This window comes from Diadema antillarum, unplaced genomic scaffold, assembly GCF_040938485.1.
Source record: "Diadema antillarum isolate AM-2024a unplaced genomic scaffold, OU_Dant_1.0 seq00001348_RagTag, whole genome shotgun sequence".
NCBI classification, from domain to species: Eukaryota; Metazoa; Echinodermata; class Echinoidea; order Diadematoida; family Diadematidae; genus Diadema; species Diadema antillarum.
In genome coordinates, this window is record NW_027272113.1 from 1,263,199 (window position 1) to 1,287,141 (window position 23,943).

At 38.4% G+C, this 23,943-nt stretch overlaps 1 protein-coding gene across 1 annotated transcript; it reads right to left on the bottom strand.

Annotated features, from left to right (window-relative positions):
- Positions 1-2,889: 2,889 nt before the first annotated feature.
- On the bottom strand, positions 2,890-19,800 carry LOC139708560 (transmembrane protein 192-like). The gene is made up of 6 exons (XM_071620503.1): positions 19,765-19,800; positions 16,043-16,189; positions 13,341-13,569; positions 10,837-10,977; positions 10,279-10,387; positions 2,890-3,138 (listed from the first exon to the last, which is right to left on the bottom strand). The coding sequence occupies exons 1-6, from the start codon at positions 19,798-19,800 to the stop codon at positions 2,985-2,987; spliced, it is 816 nt and encodes a 271-aa protein (XP_071476604.1). The 3' UTR covers positions 2,890-2,984.
- Positions 19,801-23,943: the final 4,143 nt, after the last annotated feature.

Consider the following 23,943-nt stretch of genomic DNA (forward strand, 5'->3'; position numbering starts at 1 on the left):
CAAAAAGTGATTGATAAATCACCAGGTGCCACAGTACGATGAAAGCGTTTCTCACGATTCCATTCTTGTCACATGTAGCTTGCATTATATGTGGTGATTGACTATCAAGCAGTGTTTCCTAAAGGATTTGCAAGGAAATTCTAAGTTTCTGTCACTGTTTTGTGTGCAAAAGTCATGCCTCTACAGTAATGTAGCTCTACAATTCATTTGAAAGAAAAACAATCATAGATTTGTTATAAAATTTACATCAAAGCAAAGCGTGGAATATTTCAACTTTGCTCATCACCTGTCCAGGGGAGTAAAAATCTATTTAAAAGATACCACATCTAGATTTGAAAAACAGTAGTTTTCCAAAGCATGACTACATTGCTGTCTCAGGATAATGTGGCAAACAGGGGGTTCACATCATGTCACATAAAGAGTTAACAGCTAGTGATTGTGACGTTTTTGTAACAATGCAGACACGTATATCACAATGACCGTGCGCTTCGGAGGCACTGCCTGCAGATAGATCTACATGTATACATGTAGTGAACCGGTCACGTGACAAACTTTGCGCAGTTTCAGCTGCTAGCATTCACACTGCCCAAAAATGGAGAAGATTGGCGGGGGTCTGTGAAATTTCACTAGTTAGAGTGGGAAGTCTCACAGAAAGTTTCACCGGGATGTTTGCAGTAACACTGGCAAAAACGTCAAGATCTTACAGATCATAAACACAAACTCTGCAGTCTTTTGCAACGGTGACTGCAGCTACTAGCAAAACGTTGAGATCTTCAAGATTGCAATCTTAAAGATGGCCCAGGGATTGGGTCATCCCTTTTGCATGCACATTTTTGAAAAATTGGTGAGAACACTTTAATAGGACGGTATTGAAGAAAACACTATTTGGAAACCTTCTGTAAATTTTTAACTCAAGAGGGTCTTTATTTGTTTGGTTAAATTGACCCTTAAGATTTGAACTATTTTTTCGTACTACGAAAAAATTACAAATCTAAACTACTAGTCTAGTTTTACAGACCTGTGTGATGCACTTATGAAGTTCATGTAAGTGGCGTGTTGTTATTTGCCATCGATAACAAAGTAAGAGAGGCTAGTGAATGCTTTTTTCTGACAGCTTTAACATGCATATCTTTTGTTCGAAGTATAAGTAACATATCACAACCACAGTTGGATTAATGTATGCAGCTGTGCCTAGTACACAGAATACGTTACGGTGAGTGTTTGGTGCATTATTTGAATTTTAACGGCTAACAACCTTCAAATATCACTGAAATATAATAGCTTTACAATAGTCTTGCCATTCTGGTGGAATATATCATGTTCTGTGCTATTTGGGAAGGAATGCAAAAGGGATGGCCCATCTTTAAACTTCGCGATCTTCTGCCAATGTGATTGCTATTATCTCACCTCAAAAATTCAAAGTTTTCTTGATGAAAATTGGTTTGAAATGGCTGAGATATCCCGAAATATATCCTGAAAGAGGTCCCAACAAAAGGTGGGACCCACCTTTTATTAGGACCACTTTGTTTTACCTAGTAGTTTGTTTTTGGATATCTCAGCCATTTCAAAATAAATTTTCATCAAATAAACTTTGAATACCTCTTTTAAAATTAAAATTGCATGCTTTTTGATATTTCATAGCGGTTTTTTTTTTTTTAATCACCTTGCAAGAATTTAAATTAAAGATTTTAATTTAATCCCCGATCTTAACCAAAACTAAAATCATCAATTTAATTGCATAACGATTATCAAGAAAGGGGTGTCCTCGGAAAGGGCTAACAATTACATACAGATGTTGTACAATTGCCATAATGAGATTGTGATATCTATCTAGAACCATAAATCTGCACTTAAACACATGAGATGTAAGTTGAACAAACTGGAAAGAATTCAGATGATTTCAGTCTTTAGAGAGCCTTTGATAAAGGCCTTGTGGTTAAAGTTTATATTCCAAAACGCACCTCCCATAGTGGGTGGAAAAAAAAGATGAGATTTTGATTTTTATAGTCTGTCTTTCTTCTTCACACTATTTCCAATCAAAGGGTTACTATAATTTCTTCTTGTGACTACAAGAAGACCACTTCATTCGGTATGACTGAAATGACTACACGGTACATGGAAAGCAGTTTCATCAATTTGATATTAACTTGCCACAGTAGGCACTTCCTTTCATTCTAATTGCAGTATTAAAGTGTTTTACGTGCGCACTGCATGTTGAGAAAACATGCAATCTGCTATGAATTCAAATTCAGCAGGGTTTCTGTGTAAATAATAGCATGAGTTAATGCCTTTGAGTTATCAAAACTACAATACATACACACACATGCACTCATATACTGTACCTTGATTGGTAAGTAGGCAATACCTGGCCCAAGTTGGAAGTTGGCTATTAAAGCTCTGTTGATGGGGCTTGTGTTTCACATTGAGTAATATGACAACATCTCACAGATTCAAAGATTTCCTAAGACGTACCACAAAGTACAACAGGCAAATACCTATGTACAGCTGTTTGTAGGACCCAAACTTACATACCTTCTTGCGCTGATGAGTCATTCTATGCTGGTGTCTCAGCACATCACACAGTGTAGAATCTCTTTGCTTACTGTACACTACATGTACAGTGTCTTCTTCTTTACATGTAATACACAGAAGCAATATCTTTACATTTGCACAAGGCATGCCTCACGATGTCCCACCATACACAGCACAGAGGCATAGAGGGTGCTATTCAGATTCGTATCACCGAAGCTAGCTGTCATCACTCCACAAACATACACACGTATTAAACCAACAATGCTTGGACAGCCAAGAAAATCTCTTCTCTGCAACTTGACCGAGTTGTACAGGAGAGCACGGAGTTGTGTCAAAACACATACCAGCATACCTCGGTAACAGCTCCCGTGCCACGGAAGGGATCGTGATACGATGCTAAGAGGAGTCGCTGTATAGATTCTACCCTGTCTCCGGGGCGCGATCGCATCGCTCTAGTGCACGTTGTTCATGGCGTTGCCAGACGTGGACGGATGGGTCAGCCTGGTGAGGCGTAGGATCTTCTTGCTGAGGTACGCCGTGTGAAGTCGCAGGTAGTGGATCATGTCAGCCTGCTTCTCCAGCAGGTTCTCCAAGTAGCCGACATCCCTGTGAAGTGAAACAGCATAATTTTTAACCACTTGAGAATGAGCTGATTCTGCTATGATACAGGCATCCCATAGACACCTGCCAAAGTATTCTTGGGACCAGTCTTGAAAGGGACCGAGTACTGGTTGTGGTGAGGATGCAGCTTGTAACGTTTTGTGTGATATTTAGAAACCACTCTATGAAATGTTAAAGAACATACAATTCAAAGGGGAATCAAAGATCTATTTGATGAAAATAGGTTGTGAAATGACTGAGATATCTTAAAAAAAAAAAAGTAAAACAAAGAGATCCTAATAAAAGTCATACCCTGTCAATTTTATTAGGATCGCTTTTGGGGATATCTCACCCATTTCAAGGCCAATTTCCATCAAATTAACGTTGAACCCTTCTTGAAATCACATGCACTTTCATATTTCATTTTATAAGAGGTTTCTCATTATCTCACTAAAAATGTTGTAAACCTGAATCCTCACCTCAGCCAGTACGTACTGTACAGTCCTTTTAAACAAGTAATACGCCTTATTCCAGTAATCCTGCTTTCAAAATGGGCCAATGAGAAGGAATTAAACCAAGATATGGTTACACATCGACGTCAACCCTTTACATGCCGACATACTTACAATTATAAGCACAAGAATATTAATCAGAGGGGTGAAGGTTGAGGTGTGAATTTTCTTCAATCGCCTGCATCTAAAAATTAAATTTGTAACATTGCAACTATCGATCTGTAATTTAAGAAACACTCCTCAAATGTACTTATACTTGCACAAGTTTTTATCATTATGCACTAATCCATCCACGTAAAACTTGAGCTAGGAGGTAGATGACAGAGCCTACTCAGATGTAGCAATGTGCCTCAGTCCAACACGAAGGCCATGGTGACATAATAGGGATTAGGGGGATTAGATAATCTCTATTCATAGACAATAGGTATTCAAACATCCGTGCCAAACAGTGCAGAAAGCTGCTGCTACACTCCAGACAGCACAGTAGGGGTTAATCTCTGCTCTTTGTCTTTTCTTTTTTTTAGCTCGTTGAGGACGAGTCCCGAGTATCCTCGAGCAAGGGTCTATGGGAAATGTGTGTTATAGCAAAATCAGCCTGTCCTCAACAGGTTAAAGGAAAGAGCTAGAGAGGATGAACATCACAGACAAGAAAATGGATTGCAAGCTAAATCTTGGAAACACCAGGCACTAGAGGACACATGATTTTACGGGAAGGCAGACTCAGAATCAAAACGGTTTACAGCGTAAAGTGCATGCAACATTTTGGTGAAAACTTTGACAAATTTGTGATTTTAAAAAAATGCATATCTATACATCACCATCAGCACAGTAGGCATGGATGTCTGTATTACATAACCAGCTTTACACTTGAGCAAAATGCCTGAAGTATACTGAACACCTCCAACCCCTCCATTTTAACCCATTAAAGACGAGTCCAGCATATCCAGGCAAGTGTCTATGGGAAATGCGTGTTGTTGCAAAATCAGTCCGTCCTCAATGGGTTAATACACAAAATAAATTATAATGACTGGCTTGGAAAAAACAAAGAAATTAGAACTTAAAATCTCCTTGAGAAAGCATTTTAAACACCAAGGTTAGAATGATTTGTATAATGGCTGACAATGAAAGTCATTATCTGGGCATTTCCACGGTAACTCACGTTACATTTTGAACTCAAAATTAGATCGTTGAGATCAATATCCTTAAAACCTAATTAGTGATATGAGTTACTATATGTGAATGAGTATCATGCACCTCCATCCTACCTCACAGCAACATTACATCCACAGACTCTTATGAGAACTATGAGAAAAAACACTACAAATGTCGGTAACTCACGTTACATAATTTGGACATGCAAAAATTTGGCATGTCTTATATTCAAAAGTTTCCTCAAACAAGAAACAGAGAGACTTTAAAGTCTATTGTGTCAAAGTCATGGACTAACAACATACATCACCGAGTATGGTAAAAATTCAAATTGTCTTACATTCTCCAGGTATCGTCATGTGAAGCGGTAACTCACGTTACGGTAACTCACGTTACAGTTTGTCCACATGATCACAAGACGATTTTTTGTCTTAATAATCCAAAGAAAACTTACCAAGACAACTTTTTTTCACAAACAAACTCCATGAATAAAGAATCTAAATTGATTTGAACATTGATCTGACAGTAATTAATCCCATTTTACCCACGAGATTACCAAAAGGCAGGAAACTTTACATTTAAAATACCAACTTGAAGATGAATTTCATTTTTAATTGAGTCGTTTTCCAAGCTTTCATTTGTACTGAGACAAAAATTGTATTCAACAAAATGATATGAAACAGAGTCTATTTCATTAAATTACACTCTTTTCCAGTTAACAAATGCATCAGAAATTGAGGATTTAATTGAGAATTTGATTTGATTGTTCAGGCTATCTAGATAAAACAAGTCATCCATAAACTATTCCATTTAATACACTGAGTCACGAGACTAGAGACCTGTACATGTAGTCTGTGGAGAGTTTAAAGGTTCAGAAATGAATATTTCAATAAATCTTTTAACTTTTAAATAATGCAATTTATATTCCAATTATTTGATAATTGTTTGAATTACTCAATAATCAATTGATTGTATGTTTGATTTGTTTACAAATTCTTACTAAACTGGTACAGAAATTAGACTTGAATTACAGAAACTGCAGATAAATTTTAGTTATCTGCTACCAGTTTTGATCAGTTTAATAAAACATGTTCATAAATGTTTAAGCCTTAAAGAACAATGGCTTTGGTCTATGAAATGTCAAGTAGCCATTATTTAAATTGTACATACATACGTGTAAAAAGTATACCAGTATTTTCTAGGGTAATCAAGCAGACTGAAGCAGTAAATCCCAATGAAAAACATGAATAGTAAATATTTTGTGATCAGGAGGCTAACTATTAATATCACAAAATGTTGATAGTTTGCTTTAAGGTTCATGACTGTCCAGCTCTTAAAGAAAATGTCTGATAATGAGGTTCACATTCAACAAGTTTTTGGTAATAGATCAGCATATAAAGTAAATTATAGTAAATATGGAAAAGTTTCATTGTAGGATTTTGCAACAATATAGCTAAAACCTCAGAGTAGAATACAGTAGTATAAAACACATAAGCGTGTCAAATTCACAATGTTCAGTTCTCAACAATCTCAGAAAAAACAGCAGGAAGCGAGCTCCAATCTCAAAATTCTGTTCATACATGTAAATGTTTCAGCCTCATAAACAATGGCTTTGGTCTATACAGGTAGGTATAAACTATGAAATGTCAAATAGTAATCACTTGAATTACAAAAACAAGAACTTTTCAAGAGTAATCATGCAGTGATTATCCCAATCAGGAGGCTATTAATAGTTATCACAAAATTTTGATAATTTGCTGGAACACGGTCCATGCAGCTTTAGAAGAAATGTCTTTTAACAACTTTCGCAACAGATCAGTATACATACACTGTAATATTGAATAGTAAATATGGAACCTGTTGAAGCACATGTGATGAACATATGTAAATAATACATTGTACATGTAGACCAGTTGGTTTGGTGATAGAGAGAGACCAAGAGAATAACAATCTACTGGAAATAGAATCTTAATACTAGAGTTCAGTAATCATGTACTCATTGGTTACTTACAGTCACAACCTCATATCATTTCTTGGTATTAAAGAAAAATCATGTCGGTAACTCACGTTACATGGTAACTCACGTTACAATTTTAAGACCTCTGTTATGAGAATTTGAAGCAAAGACTATAAGTCCCATCATATTTCTTGGATGTGTGCTGCATAGTTATTTGATAATCCAAAATACCACGTCTCAGTTGGGCATAGTAAAATTGCTAGGTTAAAAAGTTCATGTTTCGGTAACTCACGTTACAGCAGCTTCTCGAGCTATGTAAGAGCACGCTGGTGTCCGAAGTACATATCTTATATTGAGGTCTCCACTTTATTTACTGCTAGATTAATATATTTTTGATTTGTAAAACCAAACAAAGATTGATTTGAGCCTCAAATATAAAAAATTATCACAAAGAGCAACAAAAATGCCTTTTTAGGGATTTTTAGGTCAAAAAATGCTTTCTGGTTTCAAAAGGTATAAAAATGCACAAAAGGGAACTTTTCTTAAAGGTAAAGTTGGTTTCACACACTTCAAACTATGGCTAACAAAGTAAGATTATCAGTTGTCCTGAAATATGCGGGTAAAATTTTGGTGGTCATGTCGCACAACTCACGGAAATGCCCATCTATAAAAATTTTAAATAGATGGGAGTCAAAATGTTTTGGCATTGATGCAAAGCCTAAACTTGTTCTCAGTATGTTCCCCCTTGTACATATTGTACACTGGGTGCACCCAAATTGCATGCTGTAAAGTTTACTGCCTGCTGCTTCCTGCTCTTAACTGCTTGTTCACACAGAAATTTTCACCACAGGAGGGCATCCCAAAGGATGGGTGGTCCATGGTCAAACAGCATAAACAGCCCCTTAGCACATGGTCATGTTTATCTAACAGCTGACCAATAAATGTCGCACAGGTCTGAGTGCATCAGTCGGAATTGTGTGCATAAGGTATGGAATGCTTAACTCCCGAGGCGAAGCTGAGTGGGTTTCGGCTAAATTCCATATAGTACATTGTAACTGCATGCACACTATTCTGACTGACTCACGAAAAGACATGTGCGTCATCTGTGTTATAGAATATAGATAATTTTCTTGCCAAAAATCAATCGATCTTGTTACCCAATGGCAAATCTACTGGATGCATTTCCTTTTGGCTTGCCATAGACGAAAGCCCGAAAAATCATGCATCCAGTACTTCAAAACCATGCATCCAGTAATTACTGGAAGCATGATTTTTAAGCCAATAGTATCTCATATTGAGTGAGTGAACCCTTGCTAAGTGCGCGAAACTTTGTTACAAGTGTGCGTACTCTCACAATAAATGCTCGATAACATGTTTACCACTGTGAGGCAGCGTGTGGCCAGTAGAAAATCCACACAGCATTCTTGACCACTGAGATCGCAGAATTTTCACTTTCCATTCTTTAATATCTGACTAACCCATAAATGTAATATGGCAAAAGATTTACTGAACTCTTGGTTTCTATTTCCATTTTTCTGTAATTACTCTATCTCTTTCTCTGTTGCAAAGGAGAACAGAGGAGGTCTTTAAAGGAGATGGCTAGTAACTGATCAGTGGGAATCAGTGGGAATGCTGGGGGATGATTGTTCCAATTCTTGTGGGATTCATTAAAGAGTGCATTGTCTATTGTTGTGTGAAAATTATTTGCTTCAGAATGGTCTCATATTCAAGTAATGTGCAATTTAATCGCCCCGTCACTGTACAGGCATGCTAACCTGGAAACATTAAACTGCACATGACTTGAATATGACACCATTCTGAAGCAAATAATTTTCACACAACAACAGATATATAATGTACTCTTAAATGAATCCCACAAGGATTAGAACAATCATCCCCCAGCATTCCCACTGATTCCCACTGATCAGTGTGTAGCCATTCGCCCATCCCCTTTAAGCCTTACAACCTTGCCATATTCATACAAGTATGAGTAAAGAGAAATGCTCAGTTTATACATGCTGACACGTTAATGACTAAACACTGCCTCATTTAATCATACTCACAACCGAATCATGATTGCTTAATTGACTGTCACTCTATGCACATGACATAATGTACAGATCAAATGAATAATCAAGCTCATAACTGCATGCACATCTCTCTAGCTAAAGCAATTATGTGGGATAGATTGCTTGTTAAGGATTAAAGGGATGGTATGGCATTGGCTGAGATGAGGATTCAGCTTTTAAGTTTTGCAAGACACCTAGAAACCACTTGATCAAGTGTTAAAGAGCATTTTACAATTCTAAGAAAAATTCAAAGTTTATTTGATAAAAATTAGTCTTAAACTTTAAATTCCTCTTAGAATTATACCCTCTTCCATAGTTTCAAAAGAGGTTTCTTATTGTTTCACAAAAAAAGTTGGAAACGTGAAGCTCCATCTCAACCACAACTATACCATCCCTTTAAACAATGGTGGTGTTTAACGATCGGTTTCAATTGCCTGGAAATGGTTTTGACACCAGGGCAAGGGTATCTGAGCAGTGGTACAAGCGTAGAACGAACGGACACACAAATCAACGGTCAACCTAGACGCAGAGTTGGGGAAGTTGATAGCAAGTCTCTGGCGCGAATAAAGGGAAGAAATAGCAAGCATAATTTTTATTCATGATTCAATGAATACAGCATGATTATGGTAGTCAACACTCAGTGTTGATCCCACAAAAGTCGAGTGGGGTTCTCTCCACATGACTTGTCATGCACATGTCCAAAAGGTGTCAAAAGGGGTTTGCCCTTGAACATGAATGTACAGCATTGTCCAAGTTTTATCAAAAAGAGTGGTATGGGTATCCCGCTCGAGTATGTACGCCCATGATTTTTTTATCATGGCTACTTATAAACACTGATCAATTCAGTGCTTATTTTACGTCGATGCAGGGCAATTTGTCAATCAGTTGCAATGAAAGCATCTCGACAGAAGAATTTCATGAATTTGAAGAGTGGTATTCTTTTATTCTTTCTATCACCATTTCAGGGTCCCATTTAACAAAAAGGAGTGAGTTTTCTTCTTCTTTTTTCTTTCTTCAGCCATACAGGGGTACTATTTTACAAAATAGGTTTTCTACATTCACTGGTACATCTACAAAGTGTTATGGATCAAATGCAATAAAGTCTGTTTACTATCTCTTTAACCGAATTCCTGAGGCGTTTTGGTGCGGGTAGGTAGCACTTTGTCTGAAACTGATAACTCTCCCCCATCCACTGTTGACCAATTCAATGAAGAACAGATACAGTTGTTTAGGATAAATTTGTAACAAGTTTAATCCACAATTACAAATGAGTGTCATGGTAATGACTGCTGCTCTGACTGTGTCACTTGATAGTAGAATACATGGAATATGGATACACACGTGATAAATGTAGTGCTTTCATAATACAACACTCCCCCCCCCCCCCCCCCCCCCCCCCCCCCCCTCGCCCCAGCACAAGAAGGGGAGGAATATGGGAGTGATCCCCTGCAATGCCCACCTGTATCCAATGTCCGGAAGAGTTGCCGAGGGCTGTGTGATGGACGTATTGAACTCCTCCTGCTCGACGTCAGGTAGGCACCGCTTTTGATTGAAGCGAATGACGAGTACTGCAGATGTAATTAGAGGTAAAAAGAATGAGCAGCAGTTATCCTTTTTGTGCAAAGTTGATTAGCTCTTAATTAATTCAATTCATTTTAATCGTCCAATAAAAAGCATGACAGGAAATTCAGAATGGGATATTTAATGATGAAGCATAACAAATAATACATAGAGAGAGAACACCACGAAATAGTATATGATAGATAAATAAATAACCGAACATGCATGCAAAATCAAACTGACAAGAACAATCGTACAAATGTGGCAGAGGAGATAAACCTCTTTATCTTAAAAAGGGGGGCAATTCTCTGTACCAGTTTTATCTACTGGCAGATTAAAAAAAAAAAAAATACTGATTATCAGCATGGCTTTAATTCTCTTCCTTTACAATCGTCTGCACTCAAAAGAGTGTGATTGTCTTGGAGAAAGGCTACACCGCAGTGGACTTAATACCAACCTGTATAGCGAAGAAGAGCGCCCCCAGCCAGAACGGTCTCCAAACTGGCGATGATCTGAATGTACATCATAGGCCAGATTGTAGTGTTCACCACCTGGTCCCTCAGATAAGCCCCGCTGAGAACCAAGAGTGCAACACAACCTAGGGGACACAGAACAGATGAGGAAGATATATCAAAACATCAATCATGGATATCAAAGATTTATTCAGATCACGTTACAAGAGAAAAAGGAGGGCCTCTTAGCTCTTTTTATGCCTTGGCACTTTTAAATTATCATAGCTGTATTAACCCATTCCTCCCACAATTTTCTGAGAGCCTTCAATGCCCTAAAAAAAAATTCTTTTGGGGGGTCAACGGAGATCAGAGTGGTGGGTAATCTACCTGTGCGAAAGCCGTCAAGCGGTACATATATTCCCTTTGCAAGGTCAACTACAATTATGTGCCATTGGACAATGCAAAATATTGATCTGGCGCAAGATCACAGCACTCTATATGCAGTACTGTGTGTGAGGTATGAATAGAGCGTGTGCAGACGGGCTTTAACTCTAAAAAGACTGGGCTATTTTGGTAGCTCGAAAGACTGGGGGGGGGGGGGCCTAAAGGGCCCCCCCTTTAGATCTCTGCCATGGATCGCGCGATCGCCGCGAAATTTGCACAATGGTAGTGTGCGATGTAATCTACAACATCGTATATTCAAATTTTCCAAAATAGTTTTCTTTTATTTTATTTTGATTAATTATGCTAATTTATGCGAGAAATCAGACTTTTTGATCTAAATCAGTAAATAAAGCTCCAATTAAAAGTGATCATTTTTGGTCTAGATATTCTTTGTGGCATTCTTAGCAAATGTACTTGAAAAAAAAATCGGCATCAAAATTAATTTCTTATTTATTTTATTGTTTTATGAATTTCTTATATGTGCGAAAGCCGTCAAGCGGTACATATATTCCCTTTGCAAGGTCAACTACAATTATGTGCCATTGGACAATGCAAAATATTGATCTGGCGCAAGATCACAGCACTCTATATGCAGTACTGTGTGTGAGGTATGAATAGAGCATGTGCAGACAGGCTTTAACCCTAAAAAGACTGGGCTATTTTGGTAGCTCGAAAGACTGGGGGGGGCCTAAAGGGCCCCCCCTTTATATCTCTGCCATGGATCGCGCAATCGCCGCGGAAATTTGCACAATGGTAGTGTGCGATGTAATCTACAAGATAGTATATTCAAATTTTCCAAAATAGTTTTCTTTTATTTTATTTTGATTAATTATGCTAATTTATGCGAGAAATCAGACCTTTTTGATCTAAATCAGTAAATAAAGCTCCAAAAGTGATCATTTTTGGTCTAAATATTCTTTGTGGCATTCTTAGCAAATGTACTTGAAAAAAAATTCGGCATCAAAATTAATTTCTTATTTATTTTATTGTTTTATGAATTTCTTATGTATTTCGTTGTTTTTTCAACCCTTTGTTTTTGTTGTTTTTTTCAGTAAAATTTGTGGCAGACCCTTTTTGAAGCATAATACTACTAAAACAAATTGATTTTAGCCATTGAGAGAAAAAATAAGCATACTTATATGAACCATGTGATAAAACTCAATTTGTATTGACTTTGTACACAAAATCACATTTTTGAGCCATTTTCGGTCTCACGTGCATGTACAAAAAGTTATGTAACTTCAAAACCGCACCCCTGGGCGTGACAAATTTGGTGTCAAAATGTGCGGGAAACTCGAAAGAAAAAAGTCATAGAGCATCGCGGCGAGAGCATTGCGTGTTGCAGAGTAATCGCGCGAAATGTCGAGGGGGGCCTTTTAGGCCCCCCCCCCCCAGTCTTTTTAGGGTTAAAAAGTTTGTCATATAATGTACATCACAGCAAGCTTGGGAAATCTTTCCACAATTTTGCTGTACTTCATTTCTAGCATAAATGTGCTGAACAAAAGAAATTATATCGCTTTGAAAAACAGAAAATTTCCCCAAAGCGGAAATGCACTGAGGTCTCAGAATAATGTAGTACCCTGGGGGTTTACTTTAAAAGTGGAAATTTTTGCGGTGTTGAATTTTTTGCGCATTTCGCGCAACCAGACACCAACACGAAAATAAAAGCATGCAAATAATTTTGCTAGCCATATGTTCCTGTGCGTGATGTCTTGATTCTGCGGAATTAAAAACATGCGAAACTCTTCTTACCTGGCCAAGCGCGAGAAATTGGTTGCGCGAAAATATCCACTTTTACGGTACACTGTAGCACACAAAGTGTTTGTTGTGTGTGATGACATCGGTAACGAAACGTTTGCTCCTGTGACAATCTATTTTCTTATTTTCTTAATTTTCCAAGGACCTAGAGTTAGGTTGTGACAGGGTTTTAGGTTTAGTTTGATGTGAGGATTAAGAATAGAGTTTGAGGGTAGAATTTACATGTATGTTTGGCTAAGCGTGCAGATATTTCATGGGAGCAAGTGTCACAGGAGCAAATGTCATGAAACCAATGCCATCATCTTACCAATGGATACTGTGTATAAAGGAACTCTCTTCAGCGTCTGAGTCCGGCGGTAGAACTGCAGGTAACCCATCCGCATCGAGCGTCGATGAGCGTAGTGTAAAACGCGTTCAAAGAATAGGAAGAGCAGCCACATGCAGGCCTGTACGTAGATTATGATCACAAAGCTGCAGGTTCCATCATTCTTGAAGATCATGAGTGGAATCAGGAAAACGAGGACCTCCCAAGCTATCTGGATTGTAGAAGAAAAGGTATGCAAAAAGGATAGGAGGATTAGAAAGTTAACAAACAAACAAACTGTTTTTCATTTACAAATGCCAACATTATAAAAACACTAGGCACTTACATCATATTGTAGTTGACTTTTTTACCAAGTTTGTTTGTTTGTTTTTTTAACAGTTATTCAGTAATCCATCCGAATGTCCATCTTCACTTTAATACACATCCATGGGCAGAATGTTTCTTATTAATTCTAGGAGAACATCATCTATACAGGTTGAGAGGACATTTGTACTGCTCAAACCATATCGGGCCAACGCACTTAAAAGTGTAAACAAACACCGCAGTGGCCCAGCACCATTTGCACACACACGCTGACAGGCAGACAACTCTCTATATTAACAGTCGCTTTTCATTAGTAACCAATCAAACAAAACATAGACAAGTTATATGTCATTTGAAAGAGGATAAAATTCCCCTTAAAATGGTATATATAACATGCTGCCATTCAATGCACAGTGCAGTCATAGTACTCAGCAGAAGTGAAGTACTGTCATCTAAAAGTTATGAAATCAATTTGTTTGTTTGCTTTCATTCATGGATTAAAAATAGCAAATGTTGTAACTTTACACATCCAGTAGGACCTACCGGAAATGAAATGATCAGAGCGTCAGCTTTCTGGACATGTAAATATCATGACCATTGATACGATAATTGCAGGTTTATGTTTATGTTCATGATGATGAAGCCATTGTGAGTGCATGGGAAATCGATAGTATAATGTGTGCATCCTACAGTTTGTTGAAGCGAAACTCGTCATGATACACTTCTACAGCTTTTCAGTTTCGACTGAATTATAAAATTGTTGTACATATTATTACATGTAGATGTACGTTCGACTATTATCACAGTCAAATCATCACCGGCAAGTGTCCAAACCTTCTCAAAAACTGAGGCAGAAAATCCAAAATCGAGCACTCCGTAGTTGCAGATAGCACCCATTCATGCTTCGTGGTTATTCGCGTTATTCCATGTAAACACACATTTTTTCGATGATTTTTACAATATCGTTGCCGTTTGACTGACAAAACCTTCTTGAATTATCGCAGACAGAGTAGCAAAGCATAATGGGATATGTTGTCAAAGGTTAGAAGGTGAAAGAACTTTGGAATGATGTCGTTTATACTAGTATGTCATTTCATTCACTACGGGACATTCCGTATGTGGCCCCTGCAGTGTTCAAACGAACTACGGAATATCCCGTAGGTGGCCCGATATGGGTTAATGATTTCAACTCTAAGGCACAGAAGAAAACAACTACAATCAACTGTGACCACTCAGCAAAAAGCCTGTGGAATGTCCCAGATTATGATTCACTGTACTAGACCATAATATCATGTCATTTGGGTTGGCCAAATGCTTCAGATATATTTTTCAAATTTATCTTCACCTGGGACAACAATCCCTTCTCAACCTACTGTCAAAATTTGGCGGCATGATACAAAACCTAAACTGAGGTATCAGCAGTTTTTCTGGACCATATACTTTTAGGCAAGCATTGCTTTCACTGTGAAATGGAACATGTTTTCATTGATAGTTCTGCACATCATGCTTGAAGGACCCTAAGACCCCGTTTACAGTGCGGGGCTGGGCCGAGCCGCGGCCGAGCCCAGCCTCAATTGCTGGGGCCGAGCCCCACAATCTTGTCCATTCACACTGCCGGGCTCGGTCGCGCTTTTAATTCAAACCTTTCAATATTTTGTCGTAGTGGCGCTCTGCTTGTAAACAAACGCAATTTGGCATAGTCTGGTTTTCAGACCCTTTGCCAACTGGATTCCGTGTCCTTTGCCGAAGGAAAAATCCTTTGCAGGACAAAACCACCTTACACTATACTAGCTTTCGACGTTGAGGGGACAAAACCACCTTGCACTATACTAGCTTTCGACGTTGAGGGGGTTAATATCCTGAATAGTGAAATAGTACGGGCAGAGGGTTTGAAAGCCAGACTAAAATTGGCCGCGCATTTGGAACAGTTTGGGATTACACTGAGAAAAGGCCAGGCCGGGCCGAGACCACCTCCAGAGCAAGGCCAAATGCGAGGCCAATTTTGGCCCCGCATTTGGCCTTTTGCGCGTTTACAATGAAGCGGGGCTGGGCCGAGCCTCGGACTGTAAACGGGGTCCAACTGACGAACTGTTTTCTCCCATGTCTATGAATCTGCTTGTCCTCTCTCTTTGATAATTGAGTCACTTTTTCAATGAGTCAGGATGGTCCAATTTATAAATGTTTACATCATTTTAAAAGATTAGAGCTTACTCTTTCAAACTGTGTGGCATTTCATTTTTGGTTTACTTTTTGTGGGTTCAAACTTCAAAGTTGGGTGGTCACAATTGTGAATTTTTGAAAGGTATCTTGTCCTTGTTATCAATGCAGAAGTCTGCAATGAAATCCAGCAAAAGTGGTGATAATTCCTCCCAAATGTTTACCAGGATAATAATCTGTATCACGGCTGCCCAGGCTGTCCGGAGCGGCATGAATCTTGGGGAGTCATCCGACGTCAGCCCATTGCCGATCAGCTCTTCTTCGTCATTTGGGAAGTTGGATGCAGAGCCTTCATTGGCAAAGAAGTATCCCTGGTATGCACAGACAAAAAGAAACAATCAAAATCTGGCTGAATGCAGACAAATACAGCCATAAAATCTCAACAGACTGGTTCCAATTTCCAACAAAGCGATCTCTGTTGCAACATGCACTTACTCCAACTTTACTGTCAGTGTGCATTTGACACTGTACTGTATTATCACTGGTACAATTTCTCTCTAGCTACAAAACATCTGAAAGTGACTTCGCACGACTATTAAAGTGCAAGTCTAGTAATTACACTTCTTGTTCAGAGCAAATTTTGGACATGGATGAGTTATTTCTGTCCCCTCACAATAATTTTGCCATACCCCAGTGCACTACTCTACCCTAACAGCTTTAATACGCATTCATACATTGTAGATGTGCGTACACGCACACGCACACGCACACACACACACACACACATTTGGCAAGTGTTGGGGTACAGCAGTACTGGCGTCCTAATAAGGGTAGAGTAGTGCATTGAAGAGTGATATGGCAAATTAGTGGGGGGGGGGGCATAAAAAAATTTTTCCCTTCAGATCTTGCAAACATAGTACGGACAGACATCTTTAGAAAAGCAATTGTATATTCCACTAATTCTAAATGGAAAAAATAATGAATAAGAAGGGAACACAAACAAAAGACAATTCTGGTAGAAAATGACAGTACATTACTCAGCAAACCAGAAAATATGCAAATGAAAACGAGCAATTTAGCATGTCTGGCACTACTACTTTGAGTGGTAATGTAGTGGGATTGGGTTTTGGGGACGGTCAATCTTGACCCCCCCCCCCCCCCCCCCCTCCTCTATACTGTATTTTACGACCTAACCCGTTCCTTACGGAAACCTGGTTTACCAGGTTCCCGTGGGAGCAACTGATATACGGGAACCTGGTTTACCAGGTTCCCAAAATGAAGACAAGGGTGCCTGCTTCAGTGGCCTAAATTCATGTTTCTTTGTGTTAAAATGCTCAGAAAAGTGGGTTTGATAAAAAGATCAGAGTTTATTCTATCAGGATTTGTTCTCCTGCTGTTTAAAAAAAAAGGGGTTTTACAGTATTATGTACCTTTTCCTGATTTAGTTTTTTGCTTGTTCTGCTGTAAACTCGTACGAACATGTACATAGTGATCAAGGCTGAGGTCAGTTTAATAGAAATGCGGGTTCGCTGACCCCAGTCACCTCATTCAGGTACCTGGTTTTACACAAGTGTAGAACAAAAGATTCTGAGAGCTCATCAGCTCACGCTCTATTCATACCTCGCACCCGATCGATATTTCCATTGTTCACGGGCACATGTAGTTGACCGTAGAAAGGGGGACACAATGAACCGCTTCACTGCCTTCACACAGCTGGATTACCAACCTGCGTGCCTCTGTCAACGGGCGAAAAGAATCTCGTTTGGGGGCATTAAAGGCACTCAAAGAATTGCGGAAGGAACGGGTTAACCAAACCCGGACTGTGACTTTAACCCGACTACAGGGTCACATGACTGACACACTCGACCCGGTCAGGTGACTACAGATCCCCCATGATCGAGACTGACGCTTGATGGATTGGACTATGATTTGGCACACACACGGAGGTGTACCTATGAAAATTCTGGAAAATCTGTGGGCATCGAGCACATCAGGCCGCTGGCATAGTTGGTACATGTAAGTATCTATTCCCGTAAAGTGGGAATGACTCCCACTTTAGTAAAGTACTTTCATAGTCTTTCGTATTCATGTGGATATCTCAAATTCTGAATATCCAATCTAAAAAGAAAAGAAAAAATCACAAGAAAATTAGAAATACTTGATATCTTATTTCAAATCACTTTTGATTTGATCCAAATCAGTTCTTGGTACTAGTGACTAGTAGTAACTAGGGTCTAGTACTACACACTGATATCAATGACAACTTTCATGATGTCAATCAAAACAAGTCACTCTTCAAGAGTCTGTCGTGTCAGTGTACAGTGACTGTCTTTGTGACTTTGTGTGTGCTCTAACTCTAGACTATGAGCTGCATTTCTCAATCGACTGTCAACGTCAATATCAGCGCTTCCCATTAACCGATTTGGTTCAAATTAGGTCTAGCCCGACCACCAGACGCCGTGCGAAGCACGACATCCCCTTGTTGCGCCAAGGCCCAGACTATTAAAGTGAGACTGAGTGATTTAGACTACAATTAGATCTAGCTATTTAATGTTAAAATTTATAGAGACTCTAGCGTCTAGCCTAGACCACCTTCGTTATTCAGTTTAATTTCCCCTTTCCTCCTGTGACTTTGTTTGTCTTTGAGTTTGGAATTCGAGATAGACTTAGAGATTTCTATGAAATGGATACGAAAGTACACCACACGAGCACTTGTAATGTTGTATGTTTTTATATCTTCCCTCAGCATGTTCAGTATCACGGTACCCGCAAAAAGTATAGGCAAGCATGGTGTCACCGGACACCATGGTATTACCGGACACGCACATTTTTGCGTACTAATGACATTCTGTACGCGCGAGACTTCGTAGATTAGCCTCACAGAACTTTGTGTGGACCGAAATCGCGAAAAACGCCACATAAAAATGTAAAAACACGAAAAAATTCACATTTTACCTCAAATTTATAGTTGAGTGACCCGCACCTCGTTTATAGTTGATATTTATGCATGTTTGAATCACATTTCGCGACTGAAATTCCATGAAATCCCACTCACATACAGGAAAAATGCTGAAGATTCTATTTAGAACCAAAAGTTCACTGATCAATATCGGAAAAATTGTAGCTATCGTCCTCAAACGCGAACGATGCGGAATAGTTGTGCGCTAAGGGGCACGCAACTCATCACCCGCGCGTGCAGCTCCCATAGACAAAGCACGTATACTCTAACCAGTTGTCGATTTCTCACAAGGTTTTATTGCGTGAACTGTTCGAAATGGTCAAGACAGACATTTTACTGTAAAATACGAAATTTGAGCTTCATTTGCAGATTTTTTGTGTGTGTCATCCGCTCGGTGAGAATGTGTACGGTGATTTGTGGGATGAATTGTGATTCTGGTGCAAGGATTAGGTGCGAAAGACCTCGATTATTCGATTACGAAAATAGCGTCCGGTAATACAATGCGATTTTGCACCGCGCAAAAAACCACTATTTTTAGAGGGGTATGTTTGAAGCATATTTTCTAAAAACTGGAACGAAGAAATGACGTAAGTTGGCTGAATTCGTAATTTCCATGAGTCTGTGAATAAGTGGTGTTGTATTTAGCCGAAATTTCATTCTATGAGTACGGAATTCAAAGCCACAAAGAAAAGCGTCCGGTAATAGGATGTTCCACCCTACTATGATAAAGGGGTACACGTAGGTAACACTTCGTAGTGGTACCGTGCGTCGGCCTACAGGCTACAGCCGCGCCGTCGCACCGCGCACCCGACCCCCTGTATCACTACAAAATGTACCCGCACGGCCGTCAGGAAATAAAGTTTAATACGAAACAGCCAACACAGATATGGGGGTCTGGGACTATTATTAATGGCGACAACAAAGTGCCGGAAAGACTTTTGAGCAAACAAAAATCAACATAAATCCAAACCTCAGTGTTTTACTTACCCCTTGCCTTGTACTGTCATGGTCGAGGCTCACCATCTCTCTTCGAAATGGATTCCAGTGCCCTGAAAATGACTGAAACTGTTTTTTTTTTTTTTCAATTTCCGGACGTGCCGTGTAACCTAACCTCACCCGTAACGCCGTACATTCGTTTGATTTTCCAGTCGTAAAATTGTCACATGATCATACAATCAATCACATGTGATTGTCGGCCGATTACGATATCGTACATTCGATTACGATTCGCATTCAGAAGAATATCGTACCAAGACTAGCACTTCACTCTCGGGCGAAATTTTTAATGATTTTTAAATGTGTTGTGATGAGTGTTACCACATTAAGTCCAAACTGAGTCATTTTAAGGCTAAGGGAAAGGGAGATAATTGTTATTTTCTCTCTCCCCTTCTCTCTCCTTCTCCCTCCCCCACCTTACCTCTCTTTGAAAAATAATTAAAGCTATAATCGTTGTTTATATTAATATGTTCATGATTATTCACGACATGTAACATAATGTTCTGTTTTTTCTTACATAGGCTTTAAAGAAATTATTGCTCTACTAAACCTTTGTATAGTAGGGCCTACCAATTGGTTTATTTGATACATGTGCTTGAAATTGTGCTTTGCTTTAATTTTTTTTTCTTTTTACAGATGCATTAATTGAAAAGAACGATCCTTAAAGAATAAAAGAAAAAGTATCGATATTCAGTCTGCAAAGGACAATTTTCGTTCTTGTCCCTACAGGACCAGTGTATTTTTCTTCGTCATCTTTTCATTATCATACACTGTATTGCATAAATATATTAGAGAAAAGGGGACAATCTCTAGTGGAGACTGGCAAAATGTTAAAGCTCTTCTCCTCTCCATAAAATTCTTTGTTCTGGGCCAGGTGCAACTTTATGGGCACCTTTCTTTTCTTTTCTTTTTTTCTTTTTTGGTGTCTAATAGGCCCCTATACTTTTTTTTTAAATTCATGTTAGTGCTTGCAAAGTGTGACAGGTCGTTTGTATGGCTTCTATAATTATAGCCTTACCTATGTTTTTTTATCTTATACTCGTAAGAGGAAAGTGACGACACATTATAGTTCATACGTCTGGAATTAATATAGACCAGAAATGTCGCTATGGCGACTGGTATGCCTCCGCCATAATGCATGATTCTCCTAATAGGTCTATAGTATACGTGGACAATGTGTGATTACATTTTCACAAAATTGGCAAAATATTAAAATGACATGTTTGTCACAAATGTATTGAATGTTTACCTTCCTTGACCTATGTATAATTGGATGAATAGGAGAGCATGTATTTGGGGATTTAAGAACTTTAACTTGACTTTGACCCTTTCATAAGTTTATGCACTGAGTAATTTTCAAGGTATGGAGAAAAAGTGCAATTTCTGTATTGAACAGTAAATTGTTATCATTTTCATCTGGCCTTTGATTTATAAGAGAATCACTGTCAAGCAGAACATACATAAATATGTACTAAGTTTCAAGATAACTTGAGCCACTTCCGAGATAAGGAGAAAGAAGTAAGTTCAGCACTTTCACTTGATCTTTGACCTTTTGAACTTTGACCTTCTAGGCAAAAAAAAAAAATCCCAGAGAATCTCTATTGGGTTATACATGCATATATCAAGTTAAAAAAATAATCCTGCTGGCATTGCATAAATGTAAGGAAAATAGTAAAATTTTGAAGTATTGCCCTTGACCTTTGACCCCTGACCTTTGACCCATGAACCGCAAATTCCCTAGATAACCACTGCCTGTCAGTACATGCATATATACTATATTCCATAAAGATACCTTGAACAATTTCCAAGATACAGAGAAAAAAGTGAAATTTTAACATTTTACTTGACCTTTTGACCTTTGACCTTTTGACCTCATACCCCAAACTTTCACCAGAGAATCTTAATTGGGTAATACATGTATACACTAAGTTTCAAGAAAATATCTTAGGCATTGCATAGATATGGGGGAAATAGTGAAATTTTAAGCATTTGACCTTGACCTTTTGACCTTTGACCTTGAGCATGTGCACTCAAAAGTTGATAGGCACAACTTCACCCCCTAATACACATACTTGCCAAGTTTCATTAGGATACCTCAAAAGGTTTTGGTAGTTACACTGTCCACAAAATTCATTACGGACGGACGGACGGAAGGACGGACGGACGGACGGACAACCCGAAAACATAATACCTCCGGCACCACTTCGTGGCGGAGGCATAGAAATATACACTACTGCAATAAGATAAGTACATTATTCTGGTTGTGTGCTTTGAAACTATAGACTTGCATCACTTAACTCCACGGACTATGGAGTCTTGGAAACCCTTTCTTTCTATTCTTTGCACACAGTGTTATTTCACCATAAAATCCGATATAACAACGATATGAGGACGGGAATTATTCCTTTACACATTCAAAATGATTCAAACTTTCACATGAGTTAGCTAAGTTATGCTAAGCTGTTATCTTATAAACATTGATGTATGCAATATCTCTATATTTATTTATCTATCTATCTGTCTGTCTATATAGATGGATAGATAGATATAGACAGATAGACAGATGTATTATAGATAGATAGAGATAGATAGATAGATAGATAGATAGATAGATAGATAGATAGATAGATAGATAGATAGATAGACAGACAGATTTTAAGTAGTAAGTAAAATGTAGATAGTCGATAAAGATTGTGAGAGGGGAGGTAGATTTCGGGAGTAAAAAGAATGGCAAATATATATTCTCTGTTTTTTGTGTGTTTCATATTGTGAAAATGACACAGTAGAGGATGCCTCACAACGCTAAACCCATCGACAAGATCCACACCTGCTCTCATGAATGCCTAATTCGATTAATGAATTAATCCCATTCAACAATGACACAAAGAGATTGGGGTGAGGTGCGACGTGTTGGCAGACAGTGACTTACCCCGTCTCAAGCTCGGCAAACTATGTAGCATCGGAATTACATTATAGACATGTTCCACGAGATTGAAAGAGTTAATCGTCAGCGTTTCCTCTTCATTACGGTCTGCTGAACTCACCTTACGAAGTGCAAAGGGTGGAGGGGGAGCGGCCTGGTGAACAGAATGAAATCTGAAAGGAACTCGGAAGCGTGACCATCTTTTACACAATCGCAGCCCGCAACCCCCAAGTTTCGATTACATTGCCGTTGTCAATGGCCACAGTATCGCATAATATGTCAAGGATAATAATTCTCGTGAAGCTGTGATATTCGAGGATATTATTGTAAAAACTGTTGTTGGCTTTTTGTGTTTGTGTTTGCGATTCCCGTGTGTATTTAAAATACATTTACTATCTTTTACGTAGCATTGTTCTCTTAAACTGGTGTATAACACCCCCCAAAAAAAACAAAACAAAACAAAACAAAACAAAACAAAACAAACAAACAAACAAACGAAAAAACAAAAAAACAAAAACACCTGAGGGGTAGAAAATTTGCTTTATGGAGGTAAACCTCGAAATCCATGCCGGTCCTCTGCTTACCCTGATGACCATCAGTAATATCAAGCCGATATGATTAAAGGTGTACAAAAAGAAGGCTTTGAAAGTCCGAACTTTGCTTATTTTCAAAGGAGTAATAATTGGTCGAAGTCGCAGTTATCTACAGCTGAGATCACAATGCCACCCATTCCTATATGCACAATATTTTCTCATTCTACTTTCCTCAAAGCTAGGGGTTATAGGAAATAGTTAAAGAACAATATGTTTCTTTTTCAAGAATATATGTAAAGTTTTCGCAGCTTTATGACTGTCAGTGACGGTATAGTGTTGCTCTTTATCATTATCCAAAATTATAAAAGAACCAGAAATGTTGCGTATTTGGGACAAGTAGAAAAGCAGTGATATCTCTGAATTCAGTATTTTTGAATGACCCGATGAAGTGCAAGTAACTATTGTGGTTGCGAACTCTTTTACTCATTTTCACTAAAACCATTTTTCAGTTTCATGACTTACTAGTTTCACATTCATAAAAGAAATGTACAATATCTTCCAAGTCTTCTTTACAAAACGAACATTTATCACTAATGACTTTTTTCATCTTATACAGTTGCTAATCTAAAAACAAAATCTTATTTTGGACTGTTCTATACTGAAAATATCTCAACCCAATGTCCACAGTAAAACGAAATATCATAATATTGTGAT

Excerpts from the sequence above, each read along its gene's own strand:
- LOC139708560 (XM_071620503.1), bottom strand. The coding sequence starts at position 19,800 with ATGGTGAGCCTCGACCATGACAGTACAAGGCAAGGG. Across the intron at positions 10,388-10,836 it reads CGCTCTTCTTCGCTATACAG|TACTCGTCATTCGCTTCAAT; the intron begins GTTGGTATTAAG and ends TTACATCTGCAG. Across the intron at positions 3,139-10,278 it reads CTTCCGGACATTGGATACAG|GGATGTCGGCTACTTGGAGA; the intron begins GTGGGCATTGCA and ends TTCACTTCACAG.